This window comes from Dermacentor variabilis, chromosome 2, assembly GCF_050947875.1.
Source record: "Dermacentor variabilis isolate Ectoservices chromosome 2, ASM5094787v1, whole genome shotgun sequence".
NCBI lineage: Eukaryota > Metazoa > Arthropoda > Arachnida > Ixodida > Ixodidae > Dermacentor > Dermacentor variabilis.
In genome coordinates, this window is record NC_134569.1 from 226,887,530 (window position 1) to 226,906,849 (window position 19,320).

Consider the following 19,320-nt stretch of genomic DNA (forward strand, 5'->3'; position numbering starts at 1 on the left):
TGAAAGCTTTAGCTCGTTATCCTCGACACAGAGGAGCAGCCCTCATACTCCATTTTAGCGCGCATATATTTGTTTCCTTTCAATGAAATTTTCGAGTTGTGAGTAAGCGCCTTCTTCCGGCATTCTCTATTCGTACTTGTCCTAGTGCGCTTTTACAGTTTCAAGATGCAAATAAACAAACTAGCTCAATTGTCCGCTCTCTTATCCTAAATAACAGGCCTATGCACTCTGCTTTATAAGGTCACGCTACTTGAACAGAAGTTTCTCTTGCGAAGCCCGGCATAACGAAAATGGTGACGTCAAAATCACCGCGCCTTACTCGAGAGCATCCCCATTAGATTATATGGCAATCGGGCAACGTAGCATGATGTCGCGTATCGAAGTGCATCGGCCTTGTGCTATCTAGGAGGCAAAGATATGGCACGGTTGAGAGCGGCCACGCGGACCCTATCATGGAAGCTATGTGCGATGCGTACAGAATCTAGGTGCACAGAGGGCCGATAGCTTCGTGTGCGCTGTGTACTCGCCGCTTAGTTCGCGTTGAAGTGAGAGGCAAGTACGAACTTTAGTTCGCTCACTGCTAGTGCCATACTTCCTATTGCCAGCGTTTTGACTGCGAGTGTCCGTGGTCATCGAGTGAGGCGTGTTCGTGTTTGCCTGTGCGCGCGTCACACCATGGTTCTTAATTTAGTCATTATGCGAATGTTTACTAGCTTACGCGGCCGATAAAACTCGTCACTTCGTATAGCAGTCTAATAAGTTGCTATCATAATCGATGCTTCGCCTTTCGGCGAAACTACGACTTTTTTTATAACTAACACAAGAATAAGATATGAGATATACACTCCGTTTTTGTGTATGCTAATATTTCTTGACTTATTACAACAGTGCAAAATAATAGTGTCGACCACCTTCAACAGACTTCTTGATTAACCGTCTTTCGCAGATGCTTTCATTTTCCAGCTACCTCACGTGCACCGCCATGTATCCATGAAGCATTGGGTGAGCTGTCAGTCGCTTAGTCTCCTAATCCTGTACCCCTCCTCCATATCCCATGGCGCTCTGTTAGTGATGGCGCCTTCCAATGAAAGACGGCGCGTACAGGTGAAGGTAGTTATGTGGCCTTGTTGTATATCCGCTTCTAGTTTGTTGCAGAAAACATACAACGCGGACATAAAATGCACTAAAGAAAATGCACACCGCTGTATGTTCTCTCATCGTGAGGATGTCCGCGTCGTTCTGCCTGCCTGTACAGGTGATCGCGATGAGGATTAGTGGAGATGCGGCGCGTGGAGTGGAACAGGTATCGCTTCGTCGACTGAAAGCGCACAGTCACGGCGCCTATTGTAACTAAAGGAGATGTTCGAACTGCGAGACAATGGTGGCTTACACGCAGTTTGTCGTGCATTTTCAGCACGGGGTCGTCTTTGAGCTTGTTGCCGGGCTGAAAAAAATGAAAACAATGGCGTTAGTTCTTTTCGACCGACCCTCTCATGATGTGGATTAAGATTTGCTAACACATGTTATAGGCGTGCGCCGTTTAAGCGCACGAACTAGATAGGCGCATTGTTTAGGCTGTATCAGAGAAGCAGGCGCAGTGGGGTACGTGAAACGTCTTGAGCGTGCTGCAGAGGGTGTATGCCCAACAAAATGCCCCACTTATACACCTGACAACACACTAAAACGCATGCATGGTTGACTTAGGCTATAGCTACTTGGGGTCTTACGGTCTAATTTTTCAATCTCGCTCTCGCTCTGATCGTAGTGGGCTCGATTGTTTTGCCGAGTATGTTCGGGGACAACCTTCTAAATGACCGCCCTTCTGATGGCGCCAAAGATCGCCCTGCGCCGCTCGAATCCGCCGCACTTGTACACGGTTGAGGCTCCTGCGCTCGGGCTCCCTAGGGACAGGCACACGTTCCGCCGTGGCCAGAGGGCTGCGTATCCCTCTGTTTCGATGTCCATGACTCTTCACGCCATTTCAATTCTACGTGCCGAAGGCGTGGTGGCCATATCCGGGCTACCGTCAAATTTCTACAACATATTGCCCCTATAACGCCTTCCTTATGAGCACAGGTTTGAGGTTGAAGGATTGTAATTAGTATGAATGAGTGAGCTCCATTAAATGCGACCACACACCCTCGGATAGAGAAACTGGCCCCCGAGCTATGCATATCTGCGCGCGAGGATAAATTTAGCTCTGACTGTGCCGTGCGTGGTGCGACGACGGTGCCATATGCGCACGGGACAGATGCGCGCTGAAGTAATGAGTTTTTATTGCGATAGCAATTATATGGAGACTCCAGGCGCATTCTTGACGTCGCGTCACCGTGATGTTCTGTATAAAGTCGAAGGGCGATAACGCCGTCATCGCCCGTTGTATGCTCAATGTGGGAGTGAAAGTGCGCGAGAGAAGCCGACGATCGCGGGTCAACCTGGCGCGCGCGAAGGAAGAAAGGGGAGAGCAAACGCGCAGTGCTCCGTCGCGCGAAAGGCCGCAAGAGGAGGGAAGGAGGAGGGGGGGGGGGCTCGTGCTCCGGCGTATTTTGCGAGCGGGCGCAAGGCAATTGATGATCGCGGCTCAACCTCGCGTGCCATATAGAGAGGAAAGCGGTGAGGCAGTGCGGGAGGGAGACGCGGCTTCGACTTCCCCAACAAATGAGTACTTTGCACGGCCGTGTGCGGTCGCGCGCACCGTATACTGAAAGGGATCTGCGGATGGCTCATAGCTCTGTGCGCGCTGTGTCCTCGCCGCTCTTGCGTTGAAGCGATAGACAGCACGAAGGTCACTTCACTCGCTGCTGCTGCCGTGCTTGCTCGCAACAGCGTTTTGACAGCGAGCGTCCGCGCTCATCGAGTGAAATGTGTTCGTGTTTGCTTGTGTGCGCTGCCACCATGCTTGTTAATTCAGTTAGTAAGCGAATGTTTCCAAGCTTACACGGCCGTTATCGACTGCATGAACTATCCTTACTTCGCATAGCTGTTTATTAATTTGATATCGCAATGGATGCTACCCTTTTAGGATGAAACTGCGACTTTTTTTTCCCTTTTGCTGAACGATGCCAAAGTAAAGCACGGTATAGTACGCTTGCAGAGATATAAGCGATGTCAAATGTTTTTGTTACATGCTGTTTCAGGAAGCGATGCCCAATGCTGGCCGAAATCAAAGATGTTTCACGTCAAAAGATGCCTTGAAACGATAACCTGGGTACCAATAATAAGCGAGGGTGAAAAAAGAAACGAATGAAAACAATTACCGTATAGAAATGAACAGTTTCACACACACAGCATACGAAGTACAGAAACCTCATGGGAATGACTGTAGCAACTGTTCGGCAATGTTGAGCTGCGGAAAGAAACAAAAAAGGATTCACACAGCCGTAAATTATATGTATATGTTCATGACCAACGGACAATGAAGCCAAGGAAGGCATCGGGGAAATTATAGCGGTGGTTGAAATTGTAATGTAGAAAATAAGAGAAAATGGAAATGAAAGTGGACGAAAAGGCAACTTGTAGCCTGTGGGAGCCGAACCCAGAACCTCGGCACTACGCGTGTGATCCATTATCAATTCTGCTACGGCGACGGCTATGACTCCTGCCACGGGCCTGGATATTTATATATTATAGATCTAGCCCCAGGAGTGTTAACCAGCGCCACTCAGAGCCTTGGTGGGCGGATGTGGAGTGATCGTTTTTGCTCGGTGGCGTCATGTAGCACGTGAACGTAGCAGAGTATGCATAGGGCTAAAAGATCCCTCGTATGCCACCTAGCGACATCAACAATTCCAGATTCGAAACGCTCGCTGCGAATGAATGAGACAAGGGAAACTGAGGCGCTCGAATTTCATTCAACGTGACCATATCAATTCAACAAAGAATGAAGAGAAGGATAGCATCAGGGATCTTAGCTGTGGTTAAAGAAATGAAATGCGGAACGTAATAAACAGCTCCTCACCGACTGGACCCGCTGATTTCTTCCTAAAGTTGTCACTGACAGTCTACACTCGTGCGCCACGAAACACAAACTTTCTGCTGCTTACCATCCACAAACGACCGGCTTAACCTCAACCGAACACTTTTTGTTATGGTTTCCCTGTATCTACCTTCTGAACAACGTGACTAGGGCGTTGCATTGCCGCTCGGAACCTTTGTCTATAAATCTCGCAATGATACCGCAGGTTTCTCTCCATTCTTCCTCTTGTTTGGCCGCGGTCCTACGCTCCCTTTCGGCACCGTTCTGCCTGCTTGTGTGAATTTCACATCGGAGTACGCCCGTGTGGCCACGTCTGTTACACACCGGGCGCCTTGGTTCTCCTTTCGTCCCCGTCGCGACGCGTTGGACTCTCGGAAATGTTACTCTCACGCCATTCCCTTACCGCATCTTGCGTCAAGCAACCGACCTCACGTATGAAATCGTTCCTGTTGACCCCACCGTGACTCAGCCCGGCTCCGACGTAGTCCGCGTCGGCCGTCTTAAGCCGTATCATTCGATCGCCTCCTAACCAGCACCGGGTCGGTGCTTCAGCCTCCAGGGGTCATGTGACAAGTTGATGAAGAAGACGTCTAAGCTTAGCCCGAAGACGATGCTCTTGGACTTCGCGAGCCAACTGCCATCTTGTAAGCCGCTACAGTCTTTGTAAATATCCTGCAAATATATTTCGCGCTTCTCTTTCTCCCGTAATCATATTATTGCACCCATTCGGCCTACTTTGTCCATACAGGAGTAACTACTTCGCCCACTGAATAAGTATGGCGATGTAGGCGAGTTGGTTTCAGTGGATGGTGTAAATTTCTCCAGCGCGAGCACTGAAGTACGGAAAGAAAGGTCGAAATAGGACAAAAGAAGAAGGTATGCAAGAGGACAAACACGAGCACTCGCGTGTGCCCTCTTGCATTCCTTCGTCCTTGTTGACATTTCTTTCCGCACTTCAGTGCTTCGCGCTGGAGAAATTAAAAACCATAGTTCACCCAAGCAAAGCGAACCTCGCAGCCGTTATGTTTCTTGAAGATACTGCTAGCTCCCTTTACAAATGTGTCTTGCAAAAGAGTGTAATCCATGTATCCTAACTCAATATTCTGCCGCAGCTTTCTGTTTTAATTCGTGCTAATACAAATATGACCAAGGAGGTAACCAACATTAACTGAAAAAAAATATTACTCCGTTCCACGATTTCTAACTGTCCCGCCGTACTCAACCAGGCATGTCATTGGTCTGAATTTCGACGAAAAGGAGCTGCGATTGCCGGCGTGAAAAGTCTTTAGAATATCAATTTCCAAGTGCTTCAAATTGTTACGTTCAGTGAGTATGTGTGGTTAATAATTGCCATGAGAGCGCAATTCTGGTGTCGCTTTCGATGGCACGTCTAAGCGCTGAGCCACGCACTTTTCAGCTGCTGCCGCCTGCTTGTCGTTGTTGGACACCACCAGCCCCCCTGCCTTCCCACGCCCCCTCATGCACGCAACGGTAGTAAAGATTTGAAAAGGCAATAAATTCAGCTACTGCTTCCCTAGGTGCAAAGAGGTGGTATATGGATTTATTTTAATCTTTTAGCGGCCGAAGCTCATCCCACACGTGGAGCCATCAGTTATGCCAGTCACGCAGAAACAGCGCTTATATAGGTCAGCGCTATTCGCGTCATGGTGGTTAAGTCACGCTTTAAGAACCACTACATGAAAAGACATCACCGACTACTTGAAGTAACAAAACATATTCCAAATCGTTCATTTTGCTATTATTTGTTAATTCGACCTTTGATGCAATTCCAAGAAGTCTAGCCTTGCCGCAAGGATTTAATATTTAGTCATGGTATATCTAAGAACTCTACTATACGGGCAGTTCGACTACTTCGAGATCGGAATTGAAAATAACAGTGTGTTGCAAGCGAAACTGAATGGTAGTGAACATGACGACAACAACCTGTGTTACATTGTCGTTTGAGTAAACTGAATTTTTTTTTACTTTCTTCTGTTAAGGGATGGCTTCATTGAAAGTAAGAATGTCTGCAGGTGAGGTGCAACTTCTCTCGGAAATTCGTTTAATTGGACGTCTTGTATAACGAATTCACTTTGCACGCGAACGTCGCTTCTAACCTTGCATATTTACCTCAAAGTGCGTATTTAGTTTTACGCATCCAATGGGTGTAGCTGGTATTCTGGGCTTTTATCAACAACTTCTCACGCATCTATATCAGTGCTCTTTCCAATAATGACCAGGCATATCGCGCTTAGCGTGTTTGGCGCTTCAGATATTATGCTTCAGTTATAACTCATTTAGAAACGCAGTGGAGAAAGTAAGCGCTACTTTTGAATGGCAGTCAGTACAGAAATTTGTACGTATGTGTTTTCGTCACTGTCCATCCTCTTTTCACGAGTTGTTTATATACAAAGAATTGTGTCTAACACCAAACATTTGTGTTCCTTTAGGACATGAAGAACCGATCGGCTTGCAAAGGCCACGTCACCAAAACGACGCCAAATAAACGGCACGACGATCGCGCAGATTTGTTTGACCCCATTCACAGATTCAAGCCTAGCATACAATACGAAGCCATGTGCGGTGAGGCATCCGAAAAGCAGTCGTGATTATAGCGGTTCTTAAAGGGTGATTCGAATCCTCACGCGTTGCGAAGGGCCGAAAAAGCTTGGGAGTGAGGCTTGGTAAGCTACTACATAGTACTGTACACTACTGTATACTGTTTTAGCTGTACGTGTTTTAGCTGCTAGAATAAGACAGGCAGCCTGGTGTGGCGATCCGTGTCAACTACTTCTTCAGGGCGATATTACCGCGCCTCACAAGCCGCCCACGCTCCGTTGACGTTATTCGGTGGGTCGCGTCACTTCGTACAATTAAACGGAAAACGCTCTACAAATAATATTCTCCAGCGAGGAGATTACTAAGGCTATGCCCCTTCATCCCCAAAGCGTTACAGAACACCGTGGAGGAGGCAAGAGGGTCGCCTTTAAAATGCATGATTTCTCACCAAACATGTGTGTGTGTGTGTGTGTGTGTGTGTGTGTGTGTTTGTGTGTGTGTGTGTTTGTGTGTTTGTGTGTGTGTGTGTGTGTGTGTGTGTGTGTGTGTGTGTGTGTGTGTGTGTGTGTGTGTGTGTGTGTGTGTGTGTGTAAATATTCTGTGTACAGTATATTTCACTGACGGTACGGCCGGTGGACCAGCCTTTGTAAAAGGTTTGACAAAGGCTGGTCCCCCAGCCGGAACGTCAGTGAAATATACTGTACTAATTCAACGTGCGTCCTACTCTCTTCATATATATATATATATATATATATATATATATAAATAGATAGATAGATAGATAGATAGATACTAAGAAGCCAACAAACACTGACACCAAGGACAACATAGGGAAAATTACTTGTGCATAATAAATGAAATAAAGAAACGATAAATTAATTGAAATTAAAGTGGATGAAAAAGCAACTTACCGCAGGTGGGAACCAAACCCACAACCTTCGCATTTCGCGTGCGATGCTCTACCAATTGAGCTATCGCGGCGCTGTTTCCCCATCCACTTTCTTGGGCATTTATGTGTCCTAGTAGGACCGTGAGAGTGTTAGCCAGCGTCACCCCCCCCCCCCTTTCTTCTCGTTTATTGCATAACGAGGGTCTCGAATCCGGCTACATTGATGCCTTCAGGTAGCATATGTGGGTTTATTGACCACTTGCCTTCACCCAAGAAGATCACGTTCTCGTGACGCCTGCTGCAAAATGGACGTTCCACGTCCGCCGCCAAGGCCTGTGAGTGGTGTATATGCTCGCGTTACAGCTTGGCCTACTACTTAAGAGGAAGCTTTAGCTTCCTCTTAAGGAAGCTAAAGGGGAATTGTAGAAAATTGTAAAGGGGAACATGTAGAAGGGGAATTCGTTTTTCTCGGCAACCGCTGCACCAAATCTGCATTTAAAAGAAAAACGTAAATTCCACTTACTTCTGGTCAATTCTTTATTAAAAATTTGCAAAAATCGCAAATATTCAGGAAACTAGACTATCACGTTTAAAACTCTTAACTCAACAATGAAAAATAATATCACAATTCTGTGAATCGCATCTAATAGTACATCCACAGAGGACAAAATTCATATGTTAAAATGAATCTGAAAAAAATTAGTATTATCGAAATAATGCTTTTGCAGGACCCTAGTACACCACGTAACCAATTCATGTAACGTACAAATTGTCATACTAAATTTTTCCGCTTCGACTCTTATAATAGATGCCGTTTGAAGAACCGCGATATTTGTTCTTGATGCAGAGCTATTAGCTTGTAAACGTGGTACTTCTTATTTTCTTCGCTTTGTCAAATTTTTCAAAACATTTTAAACAAAATTCAGACCCTTAATCGAAATTCCGCTTCAAATAGATACTAGAATTTAACTTTCTCTCTTAAATGCAACAAATTTCATTAAAAGCGATCTAGGGGTTATCTCAGAAAAGCCTTTCTGTGTTTTACATGTATTTGAATAGGCCGCGTCGGAGTCGGGTCCGAGCTAAAGCTTCCTCTTAAACAATTTGTCGAGGGTTCAATTACATAAATAATAACTGCATTGCCATCGCCAAAGACGCTGCAAATTATTTATTGAACGCTACGCACTGTCAAACAAAGTTTTATGTGTATTTTTTCATCAAAAGGTATACTGGTATGTGCCTAAAATTGTGCCCCAAATAACTGATATCAATGATTACATGTCTTTGTCTATTTAATAAGTAAAAAAATTATCACACAACCTTTAGAACTATATCAACACGAAACCAGCAAAGCAATGCGTGCCACTGATATGAAAAATTTTCAGATCCAAAAATTCGGGTTACTAAATATCCACGAGCTTTTGGAAGTAACCGCTGCAGGTGTAAACACTTCCGGGGGTGCACATTGTGTTGCGCCATAAAAAACTAGGTCCTTAAAAATCAGCATGAAATGAACAAGTCTAGGGCAAATATGTTAATGAAACTTTGTCATTCAAGAACCTTGTTTAAATTTTTGTACATATGCAACGGCCAGTGAAAAATCTCAATGGCGCTGTCATTTATTCTATTGTATCACGCAGGAGCAGCTGTCACCGGTCGTGTATCGTGACTAATTGCAACGAAATTATTCTCCCAACAGAGAGACGTATATGAAGCCGTGCTGCAAAATATACGAGGGCGAGTCAAATGAAAGTGAGCCAATGCGAATATATCACAAACGGAGTATTTTATTTGAAAGTAGTCTCAATCAGCATTTAGACATTTGTCTTATTGACTAACGAGTCGAGCGATTCCCATCTCATAAAACTCCTTGGGTTGCTGCTTCAAAAAATCTGCAACTGACTCTTTCCCGTCATCGTCCGATACGAATCCGTTTCCCTTGAGCTGTTTTTTCATGTGCCAAAATGAGGAAGTCGCAAGGCGACAGGTCTCAGCTGTATGGGGGATGCTGCAGCGTTTCCCACTTGAACGTTGCCAGTTTTGTGTTAACCACATCAGCGACGTGGAGACGGGCATTGTCTTGGAACAATTAAAAATTAAATTATGGGATTTCACGTGCCAAAACAACTTTCTGACTATGAGGCACGCCGTAGTGTTGGACTCCAGAAATTTTGACCACCTGGGGTTCCTTAACATGCACCTAAATCTAAGTACACAGGCGTTTTCGCCCCCATCGAAATGCGGACGCCGTGGCCGGTATTCGGTTCCGCGACTTCGTACTCAGCAGCCCAACATCGTAGGTAGGTCGTGGATCAAGAAGACCACATTCGTCAATTTTCCACGTCGTTTGCTTTTGATTCCGACATGCAGCCGATCCGGCGTTTCACAATATCGGAAACAATTGATAGTCTCTCGGGCTTTAGCAAATTCCATCAATAATGGCCCCTGACGAAAAAAAAAAGTCAACAACACTTTTCCGGCGGAAATGACAGTCTTTGCTTTCTTTTGGGGTGGTGAATTCGACTGTTTGCACTGTAAGCTTTGCCGTCGTGTTTCAGGCTCGTAGTAGTGGCACCATGGTTCGTCCCCGATCACAATTGCAGACAAGAAGTTGTGACCCTCATTGTGATACCGGATCAGATGAGTCAAGGCCGCGCCGAACTTCTCCATCTTCTGGCGGTGGTTCAAAATATTGGGCATACATACAAGAGCCGATAACCGAGATGCTCATGAATTATGGTGTGAACCGAACCATGACTGTTGTTCATACGCTCTGCTAGTTCCTCGATGCTTATCCTCCGTTCTTGTCTCATCAGCTCATCAACCTTTGCAATTTTGTTGGGGGTGGTTGTACGATGGCTTTGGCCCGTTCTTAGATCACCCTTGCAACTTTCACGTCCTTCTTTCAACCGTTTGCTCCAATGCGTCACAGTGGCCAATGAAATGCAATGTTCAACGTACACGGCAGTCATACGGCGATTAATTTCTTCTTGGGAAACACCTTCAGCTGTCAAAAACCTCATGGCACCACGCTGCTCAACGTCTGAAGCGTCCATTATGTCACGCAATCATGTTCAACCCAGTGTATGAGAGCATGAAGAAATATTTACCCTCAAACCTGCGTGTCACTTTTGTATTTGAAAAATGCCTGTGTGTTACGCGCATGCCTCGCAGATAACGAACCGAACCATTATTGCACAGGGTGGGTAGGCTCACTTTCATTTGACTCGCCCTCGTTCATTTGAAATGCGAATATAGAAATGCCTGATAAAAGGCAAAAGTGTCACTGGAAAGAATGTTCACTGAACGTACACACAAAACCTCGCAACAAGATATTTGAATATACGTATAAGTCTCCAATAAATCTACGTATCCAAGAAAAAGTCATTGTATATAATGCGTCAAACAAGGCAAGTAAACGTGTTACCCAATCACAGGTTCAAAACATCCTAGATCCCGCCCCATTCCATCCACTCCCCTCGATGTATCGCGCGCGACGGAAGGCGGCGCACTTGCTCCCCGCTTTTCTCTTTTGCGCACACAAGACATAGCCATCATCGTCGGCTCACCGAGTCGTACCCCCCCCCTATACTCTTTCACTCGCACAAACAGCATGCGGCGCGTGCTCACGACGTTATCGCCCTTGGACTTCATACGAAACATGAGAGCGACGCCGACAGCAGGAATGCGCCTGGAGTGTTCATATTGCTACGGGGTAGTATTCCCAATGACGAAGAGCCGAGTAGGAAGAAGACGAAGACGACGATTGGAAGCTAGCGCGGGCTGTTGCCTCTTGGTCAACTGCGGCGTCTTGCCTTGTAAATATACTTGTAAATAGCTTTTCGTCGGCGTCTTCCTACGTAACATATTTGGTGGAGGTGGACGTTCCCTGTACCTCGTCACGGAGCTTCGCAGTGGACGGTACGTCGAGCCTATCTTCATGGCTCCCGGCGACGACAACCCGACTCCGCCGGCTCCGACACCTGCTGCCACTTCGACGACCTACATCACCCTCTCCGCTCCCCGTGATCCTGGCGTATTCTCGGCAAAAGATGGGGAAGACGTCGAGGACTAGATCAGCCTGTACGAACACGTCAGCCGCAATAACCGGTGGGACCCTACTATCATGCTCGCCAACGTCGTCTTTTACCTCGGTGGCACACCTCGAGTTTGGTATCGGACGCACGAAGATGAGCTGACCAGTTGGGATTCGCTTAAGCAAAAGCTTCGAGACTTGTTCGGGAACCCCTACGGTCACCAACTTGCCGCGCAGAAGGCGCTTTCCGGTCCTGTGCAGACGTCAACGGCGCCCTACGTCACGTACATTCAGGACGACTTGGCTCTATGCCGCAAAGTTGACGCACACATGACTGAGTCCGACAAGGTCTCCCCCATCCTCAAAGGCATTGCCGATGACGCCTTTAACTTGCTCGTATTTAACAACGTCGCGACGGTGGATGCCGTTATAAAAGAGTGCCGCCGCCTGGAATTCGCTAAAAGCCGACGTATCGACCAACAGTTTGCCCGTCTGCCCAACACCCCAGCGACATCTTCCTGTGCCGACGCTCCTCGTCCCAACAACACTGGCGATGTTACCAGGATTGTGCGGCGTGAGATCGAGGCCGCCTATCCGGCTGCGTTCGACTCCAGCCCCACCCATGCACCTGCAGTCACTGTTTCCCTGATCCAGGCAGTTGTCCGCCAGGAGTTCGCCAACATGGGTATTCACACCATCTGCTCGGCCCATCGCCCTGATCCCCACCCGGCTTCTTCGATTCCACCCCGTCCCGCACCTTCTTACCCACCACGTTTCCGCAACCCCTCTGAATGGCGCACTGCAGACGACAAGCCAATTTGTTTTCACTGCCATCGAATCGGGCACATTTCTCGGCACTGTCGCAGTCGCTGGAGTTCCCTGAACCAGTCTACATATACTGCCTGCTCTCGCACCCCAGGTGGCCTTTCTCATCCCTATGCTGCCCGCTCAGATAATGCCGCCACCGATTCTCCTGCGCCGAACAGCCCTTATTCTCGTTCGCCTTCGCCCCAACGACGACAATCTCGCTCTCCCCAGCCCCGTCGTTCCTATTCGCCGACTCCCTTCGGACGCCGCTCCCAGCCGGAAAACTAGACGATGCAGCGCCTCGAGGTGACGCTGCATTGCTCCCTACGCCGCCAAATCCTCTCCTGACGTTGCCCACTCATCTGAACCTTCTTGACGTGCAAGTCGACGGTGTTTCTGTGTCTGCACTCATCGACACTGGGGCGCATTTGTCGGTAATGAGCGCGGATCTTCGTAACCGGCTGAGGAAAATAATCACGCCCGCCACGACGCCTGTTGTCCGTGTCGCCGATGGCGGATCAGCCCCTGTAATTGGTATGTGTGCCGCCCGCGTCTCCTTCGCCGATCGCTCCACTACCGTGCTATTCACAGTCATCGCTCACTGTCCCCACGACATCATCCTCGGCCTCGACTTCCTCTCCGCCCATTCTGCTCTCATCGATTGCTCCGCCAGTACTCTCCGCCTCGACCTGCCTGTTCTGGATCCCGCTGAACAACACCTTCCTCGCCTCAGTTCCGTCGACTTCGTTCGCTTGCCACCTTCGGCACTGACTTACGTTGACTTCGTGTCATCCCCACCAGTGCCCGACGGTCACTACATCGCGGCTCCTATGCAAGACGTCCTTCTTACACGCGGGATCACACTACCTCATACTGTTTTATCTATTACGGCGAAATGCGTCTGCCTGCCAGTGGTCAATTTTGGCTTGACGACACAAGTGCTGCCACGCGGGATGTCTCTGGCCCAACTTTGCTCATTCGAGGATCACTCTATAGCATCGATTTCAGTAGACGACAATTCAACCGATCCTCCTCTACCATCGCAGTCGGCAACTTGTACCATCGCCGACTTACAGAAAATGATTGCACCCGACATGCCGTCCGAGCACGCTCGTGCGCTCTACCGCGTTCTGATTTCCTACCAAGATATTTTTGACTTTAACGGTCGTCTTTTGGCCCAAACAACAGCTGTTAAACATCGCATTAATACCGGAGATGCCCCTCCTATTCATCGCCGCCCGTATCGAGTATCACCGGCTGAGCGTCAAGTCATTCACACCGAAGTTCGCAAAATGCTTGCCAAGAACATTATTGAACCGTCATGTAGTCCATGGGCGTCACCCGTTGTGCTGGTAAAAAAGAAGGATGGCTCATGGCGTTTTTGCGTGGATTATCGGCACCTTAACAGGGTTACCAAAAAGGACGTGTATCCCTTACCTCGGATTGATGACGCCCTTGACTGCCTCCACGGTGCTCGCTATTTCTCCTCTATTGACCTTCGCTCCGGCTTTTGGCAGATTGCCGTGGACGATCTCGACCGCGAGAAGACTGCCTTTGTAACACCCGACGGTCTTTATCAATTCAAGGTGATGCCGTTCGGCCTATGTAACGCTCCTGCCACTTTTGAACGCATGATGGACTCCCTTCTTCACGGTTTCAAATGGTCCACGTGCCTGTGCTACTTGGACGACGTTATAGTATTCTCCCCAACATTCGCTACGCACCTCGGGCGCCTCTCAGCAGTCCTGGACGTTTTTCGGCGAGCCGGTCTGCAACTCAACGCATCGAAGTGCCAATTCGGCAGTCGTCAGATTACCGTCCTTGGACATCTCGTTGACGCGAACGGAGTGCAACCGGACCCAGGCAATATCCATGCTGTTACGCACTTCACTGTTCCGAAGTGTGTCAAGGATGTGGGCAGCTTCATCGGCCTTTGCTCGTACTTCCGCCGTTTCGTCAAAAATTTCGCGGCCATAGCACGACCACTAACCGAGCTTTTGAAAAAAGACGCCCCTTTCCAGTGGGGCGATACCGAGGCCTCTGCATTCTCGCTTCTCATCGATCTTCTCACAACGCCTCCCGTTCTGGCCCATTTCGATCCTTCTGCGCCTACCGAGGTCCGTACTGATGCCAGCGGTCACGGAATTCGCGCAGTACTGGCACAACGCCAGCGTGGCCACGACCGTGTTATCGCTTACGCCAGCAGGCTCCTCTCGCCCGCGGAGCGCAACTATTCCATCACTGAGCGTGAGTGTCTGGCCCTAGTTTCGGCGGTTGCGAAGTTCCGCCCATACTTATATGGCCGACCCTTTTCCGTTATCACAGACCATCACGCGCTTTCTTGGTTATGCTCATTGAAAGACCCTTCAGGAAGACTTGGTCGCTGGGCCTTCCGCCTCCAAGAATATTCGTTCTCTGTCACCTACAAATCTGGCCGACTACACAAGGACGCTGACTGCCTGTCTCGCTACCCGGTAGACGAGCCTGACGACGCCGACAGTAGTACCGCCGACGGCATTTTCTCTGTGTCTGCCTTCGCTAACATCACCGATGAGCAGTACCGAGACCCATAGCTGCGAGTACTCATCAAGCGTCTGCGCTCTACACCTACCGACGCATCCGTTCGCCGATATGTCCTCCAGGGCGGCATTCTGTACCGAAGGAACTTCCTCCCTGATGGCCCTGATCTTCTTCTTGTCGTGCCAAAACATCTACGATAGCCTGTGCTCTTTGAGATGCATGATGCACCCACTGCAGGACATCTTGGGGTAACCCGCACGTACGACCGCGTCCGCCGCCGCTTCTATTGGCCTGGTCTCGCTCGCTCCGTCCGACGCTATGTTGCTGCCTGTGATCCCTGGAAGTGTCGGAAAACGCCTCAGGCGCTACCTTCCGGTCATCTCCAGCCGATCACCGTCCCTGTGGAACCGTTTTTTCGTGTTGTATTAGACCTCCTCGGTCCCTTTCCCACGTCATCCTCTGGGAACAAATGGGTAGCCGTCGCAACTTAGTACGCCACCCGATACGCTATCACGCGGGGTCTACCTACCAGTTGCGCCACTGACGTCGCGGACTTTCTCTTGCGTGACATTATCTTAGTGCATGGCGCCCCGCGACAGCTGCTTACTGACCGTGGTCGTAACTTCCTCTCGAAAGTTATCGCCGACATTGTGCGTTCCTGCTCTATTCAACACAAGCTGACTACCTCATACCATCCTCAAACCAATGGCCTGACAGAGCGGTTAAACCGTACTCTTACCGACATGCTGTCCAAGTACGTTTCGAAGGACCACCACGACTGGGACGTTGCTCTTCCTTACGTCACCTTTGCTTACAATTCTTCCCGGCACGTCACCGCCGGATTTTCTCCCTTTTATCTACTCTACGGTCGCGAACCGACCTTGCCCCTTGACACGGTACTTCCTCCTGCTGCGACCTCAACAACCGAGTATGCGCGCGACGCCATCGCCCTCGCCGATCATGCACGCCAGCTTGCCCGTGCTCGACTGACGGACTCGCAAACCACGCAGCAGCGTCAGTACAACGCCCGCCACCGTGACGTACAGTTTTCGCCTGGTGCACTCGTGCTCCTGTGGTCGCCCTGTCGTCACGTCGCACTTTCCGAAAAGCTCCTTTCGCGATACACAGGGCCCTACCGCGTGCTGCGCCAGGTGACGCCTGTGACTTATGAAATTGCTCCTGTGAGCTCAACGTCGTCATCTACTCTGGTGTCTAGTGATGTCGTGCACGTCAGTAGGCTCTAGAGCTACTACACTGCTTCATAGTCCGGCCTTTAGTCGCTCCGGGACGGCGCTTTTGCCGCCGGGGGTAGTGCTACGGGGCAGTATTCCCAATGACGAAGAGCCGAGTAGAAAGAAGACGAAGACGACGATTGGAAGCTAGCGCGGGCTGTTGCCTCTTGGTCAACTGCGGCGTCTTGCCTTGTAAATATACTTGTAAATAGCTTTTCGTCGGCGTCTTCCTACCTAACAATATAATTGCTATCGCAGTAATATAATAACGGTATCCGGCAACCGAAACGTGCCGTGGTTGATTACTTCCCGCAAAGGTAGTAACAAGCTGTCGCCATGTGACAATTCGCTGCGCAGCAACAATGTATATATATGTTTTTCTTTTGTGCGACGGGGGCACCGAAATTAAGAAAAAAAACGCAAAGGAGAGTATGTTGGCCACAATCCAATGCCTACTTTGGCCCCTTAATGTGGCTACCGAATGAATATCGAAGAAAACGTGTGACCTTTGGTTCACCGAGAACCATACGCATATATTGCTCGGTATCCTATACCGGCGAGACAACACTTTCCGGAGAGGTAGCGCTCAACGAACGCGGTGCAATCCGTCGAGTCTTCAAAGTGATGGCGGTGGGCGACCATTGTTTCTTTTTCTCGTCTGCTAGCCAGAAGGCGTCCAAAACTCTGCCAGGTGAAAATCTACTCGGCCAGAGAAAACCAAACGCGCATCGAAGTGCATAGCGCGGTGGTCGGGGCAACACGAGAAAAACGCATGTGCTCTGGCTGGCTCTGGCAGCCCGCAGGTAGGGTAGCGAGGAAAAAAAAAATACGAGGCTCAATGTATCCTCACAAATAAATGTCAAAGTAGAAGAAAATAAGAACGTAGTTACCCTGGCTGGTTTTAGTGTCTTGATGTGGATGCTTTGGCGTAGGTGAAAAAAAATGTTGATATTTTTTTAGAAATGGGCACGAGCAGGTCATCAGAAATGGGCATGGGCAGGACACGTAATGAGGAGGGAAGATAACCGATGGTCCTTAAGAGTTACGGAATGGATTCCAAGGGAAGGAAAGCGTAGCAGAGGGCGGCAGAAAGTTAGGTGGGCGGATGAGATTAAGAAGTTTGCAGGGACAACATGGCCACAATTAGTACATGACCGGGGTAGTTGGAGAAGTATGAGAGAGGCCTTTGCCCTGCAGTGGGCGTAACCAGGCTGATGATGATGATGATGATTTTTTATGCGACATGACGGCACAAATTAACCATCACAACGCTTCGTCTCATCGGATCTCACTGCGTGTTTTGTCAACTTGTCTGATAGTGTGTTGATTTGGCTTGTCTCGTTGTATGTTCTGATCTAAGAATTTAGAAAGGTCAATGCACCTTGAGCGTGAAATGTTTATAACCTTAAACCCACGAACTTCCGCAATCGAATCTCTGAAGCACAACTTCGGAAATGTCAATGCACGTTTCGCATCAAAAGTTTATGAGAACGTTATGCCCATAAGGTTTTGGAATTGAAATCTATGGGCTCCGTAGATTCCGCGGCCACCGCGCGATTCCGCGGCGAGCCCGTTCGCCACCAAAACGCCCTTGAAATTTTGTGCTCGGATGGGGCTGCTTGCGTTATGTGAATCCCGGTCGCATAACGGTCACATAAACGGCCACATAACGGTCACATAAATCAAGCCAGAGTTCGAAATGTTCGCGGTGAGAGGTCCTTTCGCGAGTGAAAAAGACGTTCTAGACAAAATCCAGAATAATTTCTGGCGCCGGGGGTTGCTTTGGTCGATGGTGAATGGACATAATGAAAAATTTCGGGGGGGGGGGGCTGAAGCCCCATAAGCCCCCCCCCCCCCTGGCTACGCCTCTGGACGTGACCCAACAGTTTTATCGTCTTGCTTGGAAATTTGCATTTTTTGTATTGATCTGGAGACCAGCATTTGCAAGGCACTTGAGAACTTCGTCTAATCGACGAAGATGGTGGCTAAAGTCAGAAAATAAGATGACAATATCGTCCAGATAACAGAGGCATGTCTTCCATTTTAGACCACGAAGTACGTTGTCTATCATGCGCTCAAATGTGGCAGGAGCATTACAAAGGGCAAAAGGCATCACGTTAAATTCATAAAGTCCATCTGGTGTAGCGAATGCGGTCTTTTCTTTGTCAGTCTCGTTCATCGGAATCTCCCAATATCCTGATCGAAGATCAAGGCTGGAGAAATACTCCGCCCCTTGTAGTGTGTCCAAAACGTCGTCAATTCGAGGTATTGGATATACGTCCTTGCGTGTGATCTTATTGAGCGCTCGATAATCGACGCAAAAGCAAATGGAGCCATCTTTTTTCTTTACCAGGGCAACGGAAGAAGCCCATGGGCTAGATGAATTTCGCATTATCTTCCGCGCAAGCATGTCAGCAGCCTGTTGTTCAATGACCTTTCGTTCGGACGGCGATACACGATAGGGACGTCGTCGTATTATAGCGGAACCATCGGTTTCGATGCGGTGTGTAGCCGCAGGAGCTTGGCTCAACACAGGGGAACAGCTATCGAAACAGGCTTTGTGTTTTGCCAAGACCACCATTAAGGCTTCGGACTGCGCGGCTGTTAGGACAGAACCAAGAACGGCTGGAGGAGGGAAAGAATCATCCAAACCTGAGGTTGGTGCTGGCGATGAAGAAGGGCAAAGCGTGACTATAGAGATAGGTTGAGTGTCGGCGAGGTTTGCCACAGTCATCCCTTTGGGCAGCATCACAGGATCTGGGGTCGTGTTGCAAGCAGACAGAAGGGCGCGGCCACGTGAAAGCCGGACGACAATGAGAATTCCGCGAGAAGTACAGCGGGAAGAAGGGGCGACTAGGGCGTCTCCATCGGCGATCTGACTAGATGTTACGGCTACAACGTCTTCGTGACCAAACGCAGGACGTAGTCTGCAGCGATGGCCAAGTTCACGCATGAAAGTGAAGAATCCGTAACAGGTCCAAGCTCTGTATTCGTGATGTGGACAACTTCCTCTCTACATGAAATGACGGCTGAAGCAGAATGCAGGAAGTGCCAACCCAGTATAATTTCATGGATACACGTTGGACAGATGATAAACCCAATGTGGTGGCGCATGCCGTCGATGAGAACACGAGCAGTACACTGTCCGTTGGGGTGCATGAATGCATTATTAGCACCACGCGAAACAGGTCCAAGATAAGGCGTTTTTACTTTACGGAGCCGGGAACACAGATCACTCCGAAGAACGGAAACGGCAGCACCGGTATCGATGAGAGCTAACGCGGAAACACCTTCGACAGTC

General features: G+C 48.9%; 1 protein-coding gene across 1 annotated transcript in view; it reads right to left on the reverse strand.

Annotated features, from left to right (window-relative positions):
* The window catches only part of LOC142571204 (uncharacterized), a 45,930-nt gene that overhangs the window by 11,839 nt on the left and 14,771 nt on the right, over positions 1-19,320 (reverse strand). Inside the window, exon 6 of the mRNA XM_075679475.1 lies at positions 1,391-1,444. Coding sequence (XP_075535590.1) covers positions 1,391-1,444 — 54 coding nt within the window. The remainder of the gene's footprint in view (positions 1-1,390; positions 1,445-19,320) is intronic.